Raw genomic sequence first — 19,680 nt, forward strand, 5'->3', positions numbered from 1 at the left:
ACACTGCAAAGACAAACAATATTGTTCCTGAAAGACAAGACTTGCAAAATCAAAAACCCTTCAGATGGCTATGCCAAAAAACAGTCAGTTATAACTAATCAGGAAATTGCATCTTCCCTTGAGTTACAGTTAACTAGCTCAGGATATTTCTGCACTGAACAGTTAACTCCGGGGTGGGCAATTATTTGAGCCCATGGGCCACATAGGGAGTTTTGGTTCAGCCCCCCACCCCACTCCCGCAACAGCTCACCAACACTTCTAAGTGGTTCTGCTCCCCTGGCAGCCAGGATGTGGTCATGGGCAGGCGGGGAGCAGCATCCAGGAGCAAGATGGGCAGATGGGGCCGGGGAGACCCTGGGATCTTGGGATGGTGACAGCATGGGGCCAGGGCCCAGGGCAGAGGCACAATCCATTGCACACATGTCCCTGCAACGGATGCTGGTTCCATGGGCAGGGGCACGGAGGGAGCAGACAGCAGCTCTGCCCTGGACCCACAGTTACCACCCCATGATCCTAGGGTCTCCATGGAGTCTGCCTGGGACCAAGTGGGCAGGGTGCGTGACCAGGTGGATGGGATGGGGCCACAAGTGGACAGGGAGCAGCCTCTGGGGCCAGGTCCTGAAGCACGGGGTGGTGACAGCATGGGGCTGGGGCACAGCTGCAATCCGCTCCCCACCCACCCTTGCCTGCAGAACCCATGCACATGTATCAGAAACTTGATCTACCCTGCAGTATTATCAACCGTATTTTGCCATCTTCAAATTACTAGTGATGTTGCACAATGTTGCTTTCCAAAATGAATTTCAAATCAGCACTATCAAGGTAGTCAAACACACATTTAGCAAAGCAGATCACTGTCAGATTCACTATTCACTGAATCTTGATCAATGAGGAACAAATTCACCTTCATGACATACACAGGCAGTTCCTGTTGACACGAAAACGGGTGCAAATGTGTGTCGCGAGGCAGACATTGGCTTAAAATGTAGTTTGTAGATAGCTAAATATAAGGAGGATCTGGCTTGCCTATTTTTAAAACTGTTTATCAATAAGATCATACAGCTCAGATTCAATTTGGTCTAAAATAACTTCATTCCTACCATATCAATGAAAATGAAATGCCAGTACAAGCCACTGAAGGATCCTTACAGTACCGTTACTCTTGAAAGGCAGAATACTCTATTGTTAAAACACCACTCTAGGATTAAGTCTACTACAGACACAGGAATGTCTTAGTTTCTCTCATCCTCAGTCCTGTCTGTAAAATGCAGGATATAGTATTACCCTGTCTCAGGGACACACTTGCTGCTTTACAGACGTGAAAAAACTCATAGCTCTAATTTCAACTCAGAGCACCCCTGCACCAAGCCCAACACATGCCCATAAGAAGCATCACGTTAGTTTGACCTGGCTCACCCAACATCTCTGTAGATCAGGTGCTTCAGCAGGACTTTTTGGCACTTTTATCTAATAGCTGAATCGGATGGGAAGAGATGGGGGTGCAGATCAAGCCCCCCCTGCCCCCCCCACCTCTCTCCCCACCATGGTGAGGGAGGGAATGGGGCTAGGGCACAGACAGAGGCTGCCCAGCCAGGGCAGGGCAGGGCAGAGCACGGGACAGAGCTGCAGGCAGCTCATCTGGGGGCACAGGGAGGGGGGCAGCTCCTGCTGCTGCACACACCCCTGGGGAAGGCATGGGGGGCACATGCCCCCTGGATTTGTGTACAGAGCTAGAGCAAGTTATCCGCCATGGGCTTGGGGCCAGGGGCTGCACTGGCCTCTTCGTGGCGAGGGACTGGGCCAGGGCAGGTGACAGCAGCACTGGGAGAAGTTCTATGGGGGGGGCTATCATGAATTTTGGAGTGGCTGTAGCTTCCCCATAGCCCTCCCTCCCAGCACCGCCACTGTCTGCCCTGAACACAGCTTGAGCCCAGCCCTCCCCCCACCGGGAAGAGGCCACAGTGGGTAGCCTACCCTCACCCCATGCATCAATCTGGGGGGCACATCCCCCCATGACTCCCCAAGGGTACACACAGCACGGGGAGCTCCCCACCCCTCAGCCCCTGCATAAGCCACCTGCAGATCCGTCCCATGCCCCGCCTTGGCTAGGCAGCACCTGCCCTGCCTCATTCCCTCCCTCACTGTGGGGGCCTTGATCTGCGCCCCCACATGCCCCTTTCCACTCACAGACTTACCCGTCGGATGCTGCTCTCCAAGCTGCTAGGCTGCATATCAGCAATCAGATGGGTATTGGCCAATATGGCTGGTTAATAATCAGCCTTTGGTATTGGTCCAAAAAAATCTTTATCGGTGCACCCCTACTGACAAATGGTTCCTCCTTCTCTTAGGTTTACCACATTCCCAATGAACAGCAGAAATGCTACAAACTTGCCAACAAAATGGGACAGTTCTCCAGAAATAATTAGCTATACTACCAGTGAGCAATACCTAAAATAGACATTCTAGCTTCATATTCTCCATGAATTAAAAAGTTCAATGATAAAAGCTTCCCTTTTCCTTCATCTTCACTTTGCTCCAAATGAGAATATCCATCTTTAAATATTATAAAGCCCTGTAACTTTTAGTCGAATTAGGATGTCTTCTTTGTGGGAAAGAATATTTCTTTCATCTATAGGATTTGCTCAATTAAATTCCATGTCCCATTTCAATGAAGAACTCAAACAACATATAGAGCCATAATTAACCTTTCTGATCTTAACCTATCAATACAGATCCTAAAGTTGTCCTCTCTAATCTCACTGAGTAAAGGAGAGCTCATACTCAAAAGGTTACCACACAATATATTAAAACACACACGTGCATAATATTGTCTTTCTAGCATTTTGCACTCTCTTTGGTGAAGCAAAAGGAAATCTGACATGGCATTTATCCTGAAAACCCTTGAATAAAAATTTTGTTTCTACAAATCTTTTCTACACATACGATCAGCCACAAGAGACAAAAATTAAGATGAAGGTCACCTACTTCCACACCGAGAGTACAACCCACCTTAAAGAACCTTGAGTAAAGCAGAATTCCTCTCTCTCTCACACGTACACAATGTCAAAACTTATAAACAATGAATATCTGCACTGAGTATCATATCAAAGCACTATGCAGATATGAATAATAGAACATACTTTGAGGTTTCCTTCATTATCTTTAAGTCATTGAGTAGTTTTAGAAGGCAAGGTAGTAATGATATTTTCTTCCTTAAAGCAACATGGAAAAGGTAAGAAAAAGACAGAAGAAACAGATTTTCTTGCATGTTGGAAGATAGTGTACTTAAAAAAAAAAATACAGCTGATATTTAGAACTACAGATCCAGAATTCATGTGATTATCAACAAAAAGCTATCAGTAAGTTTTGAAGACATGGAAGATGGCACTGAAATTAAGATTCTTTTAACCACTCACTGCACTAAAATTCTGTAAGGAGATCACCTAACACAATTCTTAATTCGGTGTTCAAAATTATCTGTAATATTTCAGTGTTCAAACACATCTGTAACCATCTTGATTCCCCTCTCTCCCATGGGACATGGGCAACCAATGTAGACATGTGCTAATAAAAATATATATTTGTGCATTTGATTTTTCCTCCTTTTTGCTCCAGCACACTGAGAAAGGGTGCTGGGGCAGCAGGGCCATGGAGCAGCTACTGAGACACCCTGGTGGGTGCTCTATGAAGCACCCAGCCTCCGGTTGCTTCAGTGGACCTTCCTGCACTTTTTTCTGTGGTTTTTTTTTTTGTTTTGTTTTGTTTTGTTTGGGGGGGGGGGGGGGGGGTTGATACTGGGATTTCCAAACTGATTGACTGTATGCTTCAGTATCTTTCCTGGTATTCAAGTTTGAGCAACTGAACTGTAATTTCTTGGTTTTTTCCTTTTCTTTATTGATGGACACTATATTTGCCTTTTTCCAGTTTTCTGGAACCTCACCTGATTTCCACCAGTTCTCAAGCATCAAAACCAACAGCTCTGGCATTAAATCAGAGAACTGAGTGTTCCAGGGACTCATGAACACCGTCGGTGTGGCACATGCTGGCCCCAAAGAAATGTACACAAGCATCCTTGCTGGTGAGCTTCTGGTTTGGATCAGTCTGAAAGCATGGAGTGGACTTGGACCTGTTGTGGCTGGGATATGCCAACATCTCAGTATAAACAAACACAAGGAAAGCCCACATTAGGCTCAGATGATATGAAAACATCTAACTTACACAAGTTCTTTAATATGGAGTCTATGCTGAGTTCCTATGCTACCCTTGATGCTACCTTTGCTTCAATTTTTTCCAAAATAAAAAAATCAACTATCAAATAACAAGCAAAGCCATTGAATATTTCAGTCTTCTCCCACATAATCTGTCATTAGCTTTTCCTCAATCAGCAAGGGTCACATGTTTTACTTGTTCTTCCTCCCACTTCTAACACATTTTATATAATGCTGTTTTGGTACCATTTTCATGTTCTTTGCCAGCCATGTATCACTTTATGCCTTGGCCTTGCCTTGCTGACTTTCTCCCTATATGTTTGTATGGGCTCTTAATCTCACCTGTAGCAACACAGCCAAGTGCCTGTGTTTTGCACAATTCCTTTTTTGCATCTAGTTTATGTCACTTATCCACTTAAGAAAATGTTTGTAAGGCCACTGTTTTGGGATCGCTTTAGTCCAAGTGCCCAGCCTGATGCCAGATATGCATAAGTGATGTCCACCAAAAACTGCAATTTAAATCAGTACAACCCACATGGACCAACACACTGATGTAAGCTAAAATGCTTTAAGGTGAGCACTCAGAGTCAAAGGTCATCTCCAACTCCACACTTTAATACTATGGAGTACAACTCTTACTTCACTTACAAGGGTTTAGTATTATATTTACTTGCATTACACTATTGCTACTTTTTGTCATAACCCAATGATTTTTAGTGCCTCGGCACATTGGAATTTTCCCGCCACATGGAGCTTTCTTTGCATGGTGGATTTCTCAGCTGCAGGGAGAAATCCCCGGTGCAAAGAGTTCCTGCCACACGTATGCAAATTAGTGTCCCACTATTGGTCAATTCTAAATTATTCCTACGTGGCGGCTAGCAATTGGCTCGTTAGCCGTATAAAAGGTTAGAGCAGTTTCCGCCCAAGTTGGAGGACTCCACAACCATCTCGTGGGGAACTCTGAGCGCGCTGTGGAGCCTAGCAAACTCCGCGTGTGTCTTGGAGGAGGACATAGGGGCCTGATCAGTTTCTAGCCACTCCCCGTCATAGTGGAAATTTGACGTATCCCCCGTGTGAAGCGTTCATAGAGTCGTACATCGACGACTCATCTCGATGCGGTTCAAAAGAGATCTCACTTGTGTTTGTTTGTGTGCAACTGCATCTCAAGCAAGTTTCTTTCCTGCACTGTGACCACCAGCAGTGTAAGTAAAGCTTTCTTTATAAAACCAATACGCTTCCGTGCCTAACTCTACTCCGTTGTCGAAAAACCCCACCTGACAGTCCAGGCTACTGGCCATAGCCTTAGACCGACCCTCGGTCCCCACACTTTTCTTCCTATTGATTCTTGCATCAGGATTGAGAAGCCCAAAAGGCTGCCCATATACAAGAAAGCACATTTGAAAAGCTATACACAGTTACACAGCTATAAATATAAGCATCTCAAACACAGGTTCTTTTTGTTGCAAATATGTAGCAGAGGTAGCTGCCCTAAGCCCAGTCTTCTTTATTAGCCACAGGGTCATATAACCCTGCCTCACCAATCTGATTAAAATGTCAGACTTAAGTTTCTTTTGAAATTTGCAATTAAAAAAAAACACAACAAAAAACACACCTTTGGTTTGTCTCATACCTGTATACATACCCACTCACCCCCAAAGGGCGCATCCCCATAAGCGCACACATGAGTTTCCCTGGGGACAATGAGCAGCAGCATGTAACACTGCGTGCTGCTACTGTCCCCTGAGAATGCCGCCCCTCCCCCCCCCCCCCCCCGGGCCACGGCAAATGGCCACAAGTCAGGTAGGGGAGGCTGGGCCCAGCACCTGAGCTGGCCCCAGAAGCCTTAGTGAGGGTCCTGGGGGCCTCCTGGGGCTGCAGTGGCAGCAATCAAGGCATGTAGAGCCTGGCCATCAGCCAAAGCATGGCTCTCACCAGCCAAGCTCTGGTTTCAGGTGCTGCACCCATGTGCACCACCCCGCCTTTCTTTTTTTTTCTTTTTTTTTTTTTTTTTTAAAGACACCAGGATTTCCTGGTATTTAGTTTTTGGCTCTGTGCTAAAAGTACGCAGCACAGAGAAACTTTTCACATATGCTGCATGCGGTTTGCAGTGCCTAAAAAGCCTTTGAGGCTCCACAAAGCAAACGTTCCAGCTCATCTGGACGCACCAAAATATTTTAATTCAAAGGAATTGGGTTATGCATCTATATAAGAGACAAAGGAATGTACATCTTTGCTGACTACTTGCCAGATGTATCTGTAAAAAAAAAAAAAAATAATAAAAAATATCAGTGATCTGATGGCTGGCAGTACTCCAGGGTTACTACCAAAATATCCCTGTGTTAGATGCTGATTTTTCTTCTCAGTTGAATCTATATTTAATGGCTCAGCATCAAAATTCTGGAGCCAGGTTTGCAAAACTGAATCAAAATGATAGACACTTATTTAGATCAGGGGGTCAGCAGTTGTTTTGGGCCGAGTGCCAAAAACACCCGCAAGCTCAACTTGTAAGATGTTGGCATGCCAGAGGCGGATGGTGGAGAAGCTGAGGCCTGATCCTTGTTGTGGCAACACAGCTCCAGCCCCTTCCCTGCTGTCTGACCAGAGGCATGCACGCACCTGCCACCAGCAGCAAGCCAGGCTGGGATTCCGCAGACCCCAGTATAGTTGCTTGCAGTCTCTTGGAAGGGGCTGGGACTGCACGGCCACAAAAAGGATTGGGCTCCTTGTGGCACACCTACTGAACAGTATGCCTGTGCATGCCATGCTCTGGTACATGTGCCAGGGGTTGCCTACCCCTGATTTAGATCTATTGGCTTCAGTGAGACCATTCATGTAAGTAACTGCTCATAAATTTAAATAACAGTTTCAAGCCTGAATCTTACATTGTGAGGCAGGACTGCCTATTACAGACATAATACTATATGTGCAGCATTCTTTAATGAAGCTCTAGATCTAGCAAGACATGTGTCAAGCTACCAACACTAACCAATATCTTTATTGAGTACTACAAGGCAAGTAAAATGAAACAGGTCATTGACTCTGCTACAATAACATGTTCCTCTTATTTTCAGATATATACTGCATTATATACCCAACTTCATGTATAATTATGAACCCCACTCCCCACCCTCACCTTGCAAACGGTCACTGGCCAATGATGAACAAGGATCAACTTGTCCCAAGTATGTGGGTGGCAGTCACTGGAAAGTAAGACAACATATTTATTTTCCTTTGAAACAAAAATACTTTAAGTAATTCAATACACAAATTTTAATTGGTTTTTATGCAACTCCTTCTATTGGAACAGAGCCAAAGGACCCCAAACAGACAGTAGTCCCACTATAATATGCAATGCACAAAATAAAAATTTTGATAATTTCTAATATTTCCCTATTGCTAACAAACATTCTGCTACAGCAGCCAATCTCTCTACATATTTTCTTTGTCTACATAACTACAAGTTACTTAGATGAGCACCATCTTACCTTTGATAGCAATAAGAAAAAAATCCAGGACAAAGATCTCCTAAATTTAAGTGCATAATTCAAAAAAGCGCATACAGTGCTCTTGAAATTTCAAGTGCTCGCCTAAAATTAGTATCGTGATCCAGCAGGAGCTGTGCAAATGGAGTGTAATGCAACCAAACAATAGAACTGAGCTGATGACCAACCCAAGAACTTGGAGAATGAAAACAACTCTTCAAGGCTTACAATTTAGGTGAAAACGAGGAAAGACAAAAAACAAGGGAAGAAAGACAACTAGATAGCTTCAGATGATAGCAGCAAAAAGCATTAAGAAAAGAGGGCTGTCATGAATAGGTTACTTATTAAAACGCAGGTGAAATCCTTGCAAAATCCAGTTCGCTCAAGCCAACAGAATGACCGCAGAATTGACCGCATAAATTACTATTCATAACAGCTAATTTGTTGTGCATTCTTTGTTAGTGAATGGAAAAACAGCTAAGGCAATTAACTCCTTGAGAAGTTTAATTTTTGCTTCAACATAGGAAAAACAAGCACATGCAGGTATGTTTGTGATGTGAGGTGTGATGAAGTTAACCCATTCTGAAACTATCTTTAGGTTTTGTTTTTTCCAGTATTAGTTAGCCACATTTGACCTGCTAAAACAGTCATGGGATTGGGGGAGGGAGCACGTGTGCGCACACATGTATGTTCATGTTTTGTTTTATTTCATACTCAGACATCTGTGGAACAAGTCAGACATAGTCACAATAAAAATATTAACGTTTCTCTTGCTGAGATTTCTAACTGCTTTTCTATTACACTTGTTCTTCAATTATCTGATCCTGTGCAACATTTGAGACAGTTCCTTGTGCTAGGCAAGTCCCAAGCATAAAAAGAGCAGCAAAAGACTCTTTCTCTGGAATTAAAATTGCAGAAGTTTCACTACCAAAGTCATCATTACACAACCAAAGGTTATTTCTTCGCATGCTTCCCTTAGAGACAGAAGCAAACTTGATTAACCATGGTCCTAAGACTGCTCACATGTATTCCCCGTCAGTGCAATTACTAGAATTTGAAATCATTAATTAAAACATTTAACCATCTGGTCTCACAGACTTGTCAACCGTCCCTTTCAATCCCCAAACTTAATCAACATGAACCCACCCAGTGCTATTTTCCATGGATATGTGTACTTGAAAAGCTTGTAGTGTGCTACTTTGCACTTGATAAAGGAATGACAGCCAGAAATTCAATTTCTGCATTGAAGTGCTACTATGAGAACCAAGTTGTGTACTTTCATAGATTTCATAGACCTTAGGGCTACGTGGTCAAACTAAAAGGGAATTTACTGGGAAGTTGAGAACTAGATATTCAAAAAGCACAGAAGACATATAAGCATTCCACAGAAGCATATAAGCATTCCATTCATTTTCCATGTGACAGATGCTTAACTACCACTCAGGCAGACAAGGTTCCTTGAGTGAATTTGATATCTTTTATTAGACCAACCCAAACAGTTGGAGAATAGTTATTAAGCAAGCTTTCGGGTTCAAAAACCCTTTGTCAGGCTAAGGAAGTTTCAGCAGTTGATGTGTGCTCTTCTGAACTACCACTCATGCATCTTAAAAGTCCTGTTCTCTTCTCCCCAAGCCCAAATACATATCAACATTATACGTATACTAGCCAAATGCCTGTCAAAAATGAGGGGGGGCAGGGGAGTGGGCAGGGACTGAGCCTCATGCCCCCCTCCCCAGCCGGGCCCACTCCCCCTTTACCTCCTGCTGTTTGGGATCCAGGCCTGCTCCCCGCTGCAGTGGTGGGGGGAGGGGAGGAGTGGGCCCAGGGTCAATGCAGGGGAACCAGGCCCAAGTGTGGGGAGAAGGCGGCCCACCACAGCAGGGGGAACAGCAGGCCCAGGCCGACCCAGCGGTGGTGGGGGAACGGGAGGAGCGGGCCTTGGAGAGGGGGGAGGGGGAAGAGTAGGCCAGGGCCCAAGTGAGGGAGAAGACTCGCTCCTCCCCTCCCCCAGCCACTGCCATGTCGGGCCAGGCCTGCTGCTCCCCCCAACCCCTGTGGTGGGCCCGCTTCTCCCCCGGCTCGGACGCAGTTGTCCTCCCCTTCGCGTCGGGCCTGGGCCCACTCCTCCCCTCCCCCCGCCACTGCCACGTCAGGCTGGGCCCGCTGCTCTCCCTGACTGCTGCAGCAGGCTGACTTCTCCACCCCTCCTGAAGCCCAACCCTCCCCCCACCACCACTGTATCGGCCCAGGCCTGCTTTTGCCCCCCACTCCCGCCATGGTGGGCCCACTCCTCCCCCCCCGTGCTGGGCCCGGGCCCTCCCCCCACCACCATTTCCCGCCGCCGCAGAAGGGGGAGGGCAGGAGCATGCACAGGCCCACTCCTTGCTTCCCCACTGCCACGGTTGGCCCCGCAGGCAGTGACAATGGAAAGGGGGAGGAGCGGGCCAAGGCCAGCACCAGGGACCTTGGCACCCTGCAACGTCCCAACCTGATGCTTCTGCCCCCCGTGCTGCCACCACCACCATTACCTCCAAGGAGTGGGGGTTTGGGGGGCAGGTAGGGGGCAAGGCCAGCTCCAGTAGCCTTGTGCCCCCCCCCTTCACTCCATCACCACCTGCAGGGAGCAGGGCAGGGGTGGGGGGGCAAGGCCAGCCTGTTCTGTCCACTCCATTGCCGCTGCCCCTGGGGAGCAGGGTTGCACCCCACTGCTCCATCCCCTGTGTCCCCACCATCGTGGTGGTGGGCTGCCACCTGTTTGAATGCTTTTTCACACTGATTGGCTGTTTGTTAGCCAATCAGAGTGTGAATAAAGTGTGAAAGACAGACAGACTTAGGCTTTTATAATATTAGAATAGGCAGTGCCTTTCCCATGACCTTTCACCTGAGTAAGTAAACAAATCCACCCCTTGCCACTGAAGGTGTGGACAAAAGGACATTTGTGGCTCCAGAGGGGAAGGGGAGCTAATACTGCTGCTCAGGAGAATGGAACAGCTGTAAGGCATTAATGTTACGTGTGCAGGAACCTAGAGGATACAAGAGCACCAACCCCACTCTAACTCTGACCTCGGATGAGTCAGTGTTTCTTGCTGTGATTTATCTCACTTGTATGACTACAGGCTCATCCGTACAGAACTGTTACTGTCTAACAGCTGCTGCTTTCTCCTTTTGAAGGGTACAAACAAATTTACACTTTCTTAGCTAGCATACCTAGGACCCCGACTAACCAAAGTATTAGCACATCTTTTAAAGATGAAATTCTACTATCGTATGTGCAGTTTGTGCATGCTCTTCCTGGACAGAATGGAAGAGCACACACCAACTGCACAGGCTTCTTCAGCCTGATGAAGAAGGGTTTTTAAACCCAACAGCTTGTTAAGAAATGTTTTTTCCAACTATATAAGTTGGTCTAATAAAAGATATCAGATTCACCCAAAGAACCTTCCTGAAATGTTTACATTTATTGTTTATAGGAATTGTCTACATAATATCCCAAATACTGGGTTAAAGTTATCTTTAAAGCAAATCCAGGACTAAATGCAACAACTGTGGCTTAACCTTCACTTTTTTATCCTATCATGTTAACAAGTGTAAAGCTCCATTTTTCCTGCAGCATAAAAAGCAAGTTATTCAGGGAGTATCATTATGCTAGCTAAGCTTCTGAGAAAGAGAATGCATCAAAAATAGCACAAGCTAGCATAGGAAATCTCACACTGATAAATTGTTTAACTATGCTGCAAGAGTCTCAGGTCTGCTTTTAAAAACGATACGGAAATAATGATTTTTTTTCCAACTGATAACTTACCGTTCAAGGCATTTCGCTGAAGTACACCCACAATAGAAAAACATTACAAAATAACCCAGGGTCAAACAGTGTGATATAGAAGGCTTCATTTTATTCATAGTATATCTATGGAGAAAATTAAAAAAACAAAATAGAAAGTTTATCAATGAGTTCAGTAGGTAGCGCATGCTAGAAATAACAACTGAAATGCAAGCACTACAGAGATACTTTACTAACTTATGCCTGACATTAAACCCAGATCGCAGTTTAATACAGGGATATGCCAAGGTGTGTGTTTGTTTTTGAAGAAGTGCATGACTCTGCATTTCCAACAGGTTTCATACTCTACCAGAATCAACCATTCTCTTACCTAGCACACACTACAAATGTTCAGAAGAGAGTTGGCCACTGACATGGATCAATGTTGAACTGTAATCTGTATATGCACTTATACTTAACACAAAATCATATTACACATGCAGAAACAATGCTGAGCATTTAATTTAAAACATTTCAACATCAACATCAGAATTATGTTTAATCAGTCCAAGCTAAACTTTTATAAAAGCTCAGTTATTTTCTAAGCGTGAAAGTCTCCTTTTGGCAGATGACAAGCATAAGGCCTATTAAGTTCTTAACAAGAGTTAAAATTAAGCTCTGGCAATAAGCTTCAAGTGGTTCACTTTTGGTCTTCTCTATATTGTGATGTTTCATTCTAAATATTGAATTAAGGGGGGAAAAGGGTGGGAAAAAAGAGCACATTGCAGTGAAAAACCTGACATAGGGCATGAGTTTTAAAGAAGCCCTTCATTGTCAAGTCAAGCATTGCCAAGTCGAGAACAAAATGAATTACAGAGGCAAACCTAGACACAATTCATTACAAATCAAAGACTGGGCCTGCCAAATTGGAAACTCAATTTGAAAGTGCTAAAGAAGAAAAAGATTTCTTGGAATCTGTAATAAAAGTGTAACCTTGCTAGTCAAAGTTTTTGAAGTTTCATTTTTTGGCCCTCAATAAAATGTCACAAAGATTTTAAATTAAAAAGGTAAATAATTTTTATAAACTTTTCCTCGTGATTTTCCTGCCGTATCTGTAACCAACAGGAGACTTTGATTTAACTTATTTCCCTGAGGTCAGTCACATGCCCTGGGTCAAGCGTACAAAAGTTTAATATCAGATTTCATGACAATACCCAATTTCAGAGGAAGGCACTGTGCAACTACAACTACATCCTCAAGCAGAAGCTCCTAATTTCAGGGAAACAGATGATGCAAATTGCAAATCAAACAAGTCTGGGCAAGAAAAGTCTACTCAGAAGAATCCCAGAGATTATGAGAGCAGGAGACCTATTATAAAATAAAGTGATGTTTAAAATGGCAATTAATTTAGACTGTCTCTACTTTGATCACAGAAGAAATATAAACAACATACATTTCAGCCTGAAAAAATTAAGGAGTAGCTCAGCCTCAGCTTCATCCTCTTTAATTTATTCACATAGATTCAAACTGTGCTTCTCCGTCACTTAACAGAACCAAGCTAATCACTATACACAGGTAAAGTGTCTGCTGAATAGGTATTGGATTCTAATCCTGTTACGCATCTACAGCCTCCATAAGAACATATACCTTGTAACACAGAAGCAGATGAGTCATACAAGGCAATACAAAATAGGTGTTGCTTTTCCCCTAACAAGCTAGCTCCTCAAACTGAAATGTCTAAATTTCTTCCAAATAGCATTTTTTTTATATGTGAACTTAGCATCTCTTTGGCTCCCACAGCACTGACATCACAGCAGGATGCTACTTAAAATGCTCAGGAACAATATTTTCAAAATTTACATCTCCATTTAAGAAAAGATTAAAAAAACAACCCCCCAAAAACCCAGGATGAGCTGGCTTGCTGCAAGTCCCTAAACAAACTTCCTCATTGACCATATCATGCTAAAACACAGATCACAATAACCAAATACATAAATTGAGGAAGGAAAGTGTGGTTAGGCCATGAGCCTGACAGGTGAGCTGGGTTCTGGATCCCAACTACTTGTAAAACCTTGTGCAAGTGTGCACCTCCCTTTTCTCACCTACAAATTATCTACACCTACACCAGGCTGGGGTGTTGCAAGATTTAATTCACAGGTGTTTGAGGTACTAGAATTAATGACTTCTGCAAAAAGCTTCTGACTCAATAAAAGAGTGAAATAGCAACGTACATGGTACAGTGGGAAGTCAAAGAGAAGCAGATGTACACATAAAAGAACACTGAAATGGACTACTGTTTTCGATTCTGCTATCTAAATTACCCAGAAGTAGAAAAGCATTCACTCAGCCAACTGGACATCGTACGGCCTTTTTGGAAAAGAAAGGAAAGAAAAGAGCAATGCAGCACTTTGCCAGGGAGCATCGCCCAGCTGCTTTCCCCTCACTGTGCTTTCCGGTTGGTTTTCTACATGAAGTGTTAGTTTGGGTTTCAGTTTTAGGGTTAGTTTTGCCCTGCGAAGCAGGTCATGAGTGGTTGCTACCCTAAGGCCAAATCCTACCAACAAAAGCATGCATTACTAGTCCCACTGAGGCGAGCGGGATCGCTCCCAGCAGGACTGGGGCAACAGAGAGATGCCCTTTCCCTTGCTGTGCCTGTGCACCCAGGCTCCTGCTCCCTTTGCTCAAAGCACGTGGAAACAAACGCTGGAAGGAGCCGCAGTCTCTGCTGTGGGGCTGATTCCCCCCCTTCTCATCGCCTGCCCCAGCCTGCATTGCACTGACCTGCTGGACCAGCTTTGCCCTGGAGTTTGCCCTATGCCCAGGCAGCCTCCTTGTGCTGTCGTGCTACCCGCAGGACACAGAGAGATCTGTAGGCTTAAACAAAACCGAAAAAAAACATAAAACACAACAGGGTGTGAGCGAAGCGCAGGGCCAGCCTCTGCTGGGAGATCAAACTAGGCACTAGGGGGTTGTTTAGCAAGGATTAGACAGTGGGAACTCCCGTGTGGCCAGCACCACGCAGGGGGGGCAGCACGTGGACGCGCCAGGAAGAGAGCAGCGCCCCCATGCCATACTGAGAGGGCACAAGCACCACCTCGCTGCCAGATGTGGATGGGGGGGGCAGGATGCCCCTGTCTCCCTTCTCTGCACAGCTGGCAGAGAGAGGCGGCAGACTCCGGAGGAAAGCCCCAGCCCCAGCCCCAGCCCCAGCTCCTTACCGGCCTCAGCAGGCGCACGCACAACCCCAAGCAGGTCCCCTCCAGCCCGCAGCTGCTTCCGCCAACAAGCCCAAGCACCGCCCCCGAGTCTCCGCCCTCGCCGGGTCCCTCCCGGCGCCTGCTGTGCTCGGCCTCTCCGGCTGCCTGGTGGGGCGGGCTGAGCTTACTTTCACCTCCCCCCCCCGCCCGGCACGCTCCCTTTCCCCCTTGTGTTCGCATGTCATGCTCCCCAGAGGGAACCGAAAGCACCAGCCTTGCAAGGCTGCAGACCTCTCTGGGCAGGCGAGGTACTTAGATGTGATATCTGAGATGTGAGGTATTATTAGACCAGCTGAGGAGCTGGAAAAATTCTTCTTAGCAAGCTTTTGCGGGGGGCAAACACCCTTCATCAGGCTGAGGAAGCGTCACTCGGGAAGAAATTTTCCAGCTATGTGAGGTGCGCTAAGATGTTAGATTTACTCAAAACTTCCCTCAGACTTCTGTCAACAAGGTGCTTGTATGCAATGAACATCAAAAAAAAGTTGTATGTTTTCCATTTTTTGATTATTCAAACCTAGAGAGGTAGTAGCAGGGCCGTCCCTGTGGGGGAGCGAATCGGGGCAACCGCCCCCAGCCCTGTGCTTTGTGGGGCCTCGCAGACAGTGCCATGGCTGCCACATGCCGCCAGCTCTGCCGTGGTCATCACACACTGCCAGCTCTGCCATGGCCACCATGTGCCTCCAACTCCGCTGTGGCTTTCATACACGGCTCCACGCTTCAGGCGCTCATCCCCACCCCTGCCACTAGCCACCCCTGGCCCCGCACAGGCTGATATGCCCCAGGACCCACACACCCCTAGGGACGGCTCTGGGTAGTAGAATCACTATCCATGGAAATTTTCAAGAGCAGGTTACACAAAGCCCTTGGGTCAGAAGCGATATTAGACCAACTAAATAGTGGCAAAAAAATTCCTTTCTTTGCAAGAAAAGGTTCTTTGGGTAAATCTGATATTTTTTATTAAACCAACTTTGCGAGAGCAGGTTAGACATTTGAGCTCGAGGCTGGACTACTTGACTTCCTGGGGTCCCTTCTAGGTTTACTTTTCTATGATCCTAATAAGAAACAGGAAAGGCTCCTGGGTGGAAGGTGCCCTTATGTGGCACGTTTCTGAAGCTGTCCTCAAAAAAGATTCTGCTGTTTATTGGGCAGAGGATTCCTCGCGCGCACGCTCACGCTGATCTCTTGTTCTAGTTGCCACAGCCTGGGAGCCCAAGAAGCAAGACGTAGTTAGCCCTATTAGTCTCAAGTCAATCAGAAGGTAGGGTAGATATGCACCTTTATAGATTAAATAAACTAGAGAGAGAGAGAGCACAAGCTTTCCTCAGCTAAAGCTCATTTTATTAGATGAAGTGGTGCAGAAAGTATAAAGAGGGGAGAGAAATTGTATTCAGACGGATCAAAACACTACAAAGAAGTGTGTGTATATCACATGCTAAAACTGGACCTTAAATAGGCAGGGTTGGGTGAGGACTTAAAAAATGCACAACAAAATCCATTCAACGACTCCTCTCACAAAAGTGGCTAATCTCAGGGGTCCAAATCTTAAGGGTTTCTTCTCCAAGCACATGCTACTCTGGGAATTGACCTGGCTACTTGTCCAAGTTTCTCCCAAAGCCACCTCCCCAGAGACAGCTGCATTGTTGTACTAGCTGTCTTTTAGGTGGTCCATCACTTGGATTAAGGCAATTCCATAATTATTAAGTAGCGATTCTTGTAGTGATTCCATAATTATTCAGGAGTGACTTCTGCTCTGGTTTTCAGGCCCTTTGCCCTGCTTTTTAGATGTCTGTGTGTAAGAAACATGACATCTTTTTAGATGTCTGTTTGTAATACATCTTTCTTTGTCCTAGTAGTATTTTCACTGTTTTGTGTCTTATTTGCCAAGTTCTATAACAATTATTATTTTGATTTAATCTTAATTGGGGAGTACTGTATACATAAAATGATTTTGTTGGTAAATACATACAATTCTCACGTACCAAACATTACAGTATAAATTAAAATGAACATAGAGGAACAAAGGAGTACTGAGACATGAGATTTTGTATATTGCAAGCTTTACTTCTTTCTTCTAAGGAGTCACAAGGGATGTTGCAAGAGATTACATTCACATGCTAAGAAATTATAGGACAAAAGAACTCAAGAGTTGCAAATCACCACATATCCTGTGCATCCCTTTGGTCAGAAGTTTTCTTAGTGCTGTGATAAATCAGAAAAAAAATCCCAGAGTCCACTTCCATTCTAATAACAAATCATAAACACTAAGCATGATTATTCATTATAGTACTTTATATGGCGTTGAATGCTCTGGGCTGAGTTTCAAACACCCTTCATTAATGCACTTGCAGAATCTGTGGACAGACTGGGTTCCACAGGCAAAACAACTTTATTTGCATGAACTGACTACTTAGGTTCATATTCAAAGTTACATTCTTACGGGCGGGGGGGGAGGTTCAGGTGATATTATCCTCCCATTTACAGAGTTGGGGGGAAATAAAAATAGCCTTTTGCCTACCCTACCTACAGATGTTCAGTTTCTCCTGGGAGAGTCACTTCTCTCCCCATAGAAATCACAAGTGTATGGTCACTCGTGATTTTTCTTCCTGAACAAAAATGGCTGCTTTGGGAGAAAAATAACTTGGGAGCAACCAAAGTGTAATGGCTTCTGGGAGAACATCTCTTGGGAGACTGAACGTATGTACAGTATCTGTCCAAGAGAAGCCACAAAGCTTCTGGAATCCCTGCGAGCTCTGCTCTCTGCCCATTCCCTACCCTCACATGGGGTCCAGGGAGATGACATGTCGATCCCAGCCAAGCAAGGAGCAGAACACATCTACTGAGTGTTTTGGGCTGGAAAAGCCTAACACCAAAGCACTTAGCGGGTATAGTCTACAGTACTCCCAGCTTTTTCAGTCACAGCCAACCCCATCTCCTCCCACTGACCCAGCAGCCCCATTGCTGTTGTCATTGATCCAGCAAATCTCCCAACCTCCCTTCACTCACCCAACAACCCCTGCCCTCCCGGGCCCCTGTCACTGGCCTGCCCTAGTCTAGGGCCTCCACACAGGCCAATGTCAGCGCTGCAGGCTCACTGCTGATAAGCTCAAACATCAGTAGTACAGGGCTCTCCACCAAGTTTTTCTACTGGGAGAATTCTCCCAGATCATTTGGACATATGTACATGGTCTTTCTCGCTTCCTCTTTGCACAGGAACAAATTAATTGTCTTACTGGATTGCAACAGTGCTCTATTTAGTATTTTGTCTCTACCATCCAGGAGGTTACAGTAAGTTTAATCCAATGGTAAAAGAAACAGAGGCCTCTGGAGCTTCTTCTGTTGCTCACTCCCCTGCCATTACTGATAGCGGCACCAAGCAGCCACATGAGAACATTCACTACCCCAATCAGTACTGAAATCTTTGCCAAATTTCCCAGACGGACTGTATAGACATAGAAGCCAAATTATCTGCTCAGCTTCAGGGCTGCCATAAACTAATGTATGCTTCTTGAATTGAAGCTGTCCACTAATATTTTAATGTCATGATATTGATAGGAATTTATTTTGATTATTGAACAGTTTGTGTGCAGAGGATATGGTTTTGGTGAAGATGTAAAAAGTAAAAGAGAATAGAGAGCTATCCTGAAGTACTACTCTCTTAAGACTTTCCATTAAATATTTATAACTGGATGCTGAGAGAGAGATGAGAAAACTGGGAAGAAATAAGTCAATAACTGTAAATCCAATATACTGCAATCCTTAAAAGGTGGGAGAAGTATACAGCTCTTAAAGTAGACTGTTACTTCAATAATGTCAACTTCTGTAGTGGAAGCCTAGCTAGAAATAAATAGCTAATCGTAGGGACTTTTTCCCCCTTTAAAGTAATCATTTATGTAGCAAAAATTCTATCCATCTTTTATTTATAGTTGGTGATCATTTAGGCTATTTTCTTGCAGCTTATTTGGGTCAATTCAAAATGCCATCTTAAAACTGGTGTTCCAAGATGCAAATTGACAAGCATGTCTGAATATGCAGGAACAGCAGATTATTTTTTGATGTAAGTTTATGTAATTTCTATTTGGTTTCAAGACTTAATTTAAATAGGTGCTGCCTAAAAGTTATTATTCATTTTAAAATTACTCAATTTTTCAGTACTCTATGCTCACTGTGAAATTACAAGCCTTTAAAACATAAAATGAAACTGTAATCTGTTTACTACCAGGTGTTTTTTTATTGCCCTAGAATCCTCCAAGCTGTTTTAACAGCATGAAAGATTTTTACTGTTCTGTTTTTGTGTCTTATTTAATTAACAACAATAATTCCTCAATGCGTCTGTAATGTTTATTAGGTGAAATTCATCCAGGCTTTAATGCAATTTATATCAATGTAATTGTAGCAGAGATGATTTATACTAATTGTTTTCAGAGTGCTTTACAAAGAATAGAAACACTTTTTAAATTGATGTGTTATCACCCATTTACATTATGATCATGAAAACAATACAAGCCATTTACTTTGGCACTTCTGCATTTGGAATGCCATAGGAGTTGACATCCTTTACTAGGTCCTTAACAAAAGATTATTGAGTAAGGTTTCTCTTTGACTTAAATGTGCTTGTTTCAAAGAAGAGACCTGATAGAAATCATAGTTAGCTATTCTTTCTGACTCTCAAGTTTACTGAGGGCCATGCCTGCTACCTTTATTCAGTTTGAGTAGTACCCTAAATATACAAGTAGCCCCATTGATTCCAGGGAAATTATCCATAGAATAGCATACCATTCAACAGGAGCAAGGAGGTGATGGTAGAAATGTTCCCTATCTCAATAAAAATAAATGTATGACTACATATAATTTACATAATAGTGATTGAAATAAGAGCCCAAATGAATGCAAATGTCCTTGTTTCCCATCCTGTGAGTACTCAAAATTCACTGTCTGTAATGGTTCTCCATCTGTCTGGATGCCCTTGTTTTGTT

At 44.3% G+C, this 19,680-nt stretch overlaps 1 protein-coding gene across 2 annotated transcripts in view; it reads right to left on the bottom strand.

The window, feature by feature from the left end:
- The window catches only part of RNASET2 (ribonuclease T2), a 48,310-nt gene extending 33,538 nt beyond the window's left edge, over window positions 1–14,772 (bottom strand). Inside the window, exons 1-4 of one of the 2 annotated variants that reach the window (XM_014596840.3) lie at window positions 14,669–14,772; window positions 14,232–14,324; window positions 11,493–11,597; window positions 7,342–7,408 (exon numbers count right to left, since the gene is read on the bottom strand). In XM_014596840.3, the coding sequence (XP_014452326.1) occupies window positions 7,342–7,408; window positions 11,493–11,590 (165 nt within the window). In that variant the 5' untranslated portion in view covers window positions 11,591–11,597; window positions 14,232–14,324; window positions 14,669–14,772. The remainder of the gene's footprint in view (window positions 1–7,341; window positions 7,409–11,492; window positions 11,598–14,231; window positions 14,325–14,668) is intronic. The other variant, XM_006261053.4, reaches the window with a different exon arrangement.
- Between the last annotated feature and the right edge of the window lie 4,908 nt (window positions 14,773–19,680).

The sequence above is a fragment of the Alligator mississippiensis genome, chromosome 1, assembly GCF_030867095.1.
Source record: "Alligator mississippiensis isolate rAllMis1 chromosome 1, rAllMis1, whole genome shotgun sequence".
NCBI classification, from domain to species: Eukaryota; Metazoa; Chordata; order Crocodylia; family Alligatoridae; genus Alligator; species Alligator mississippiensis.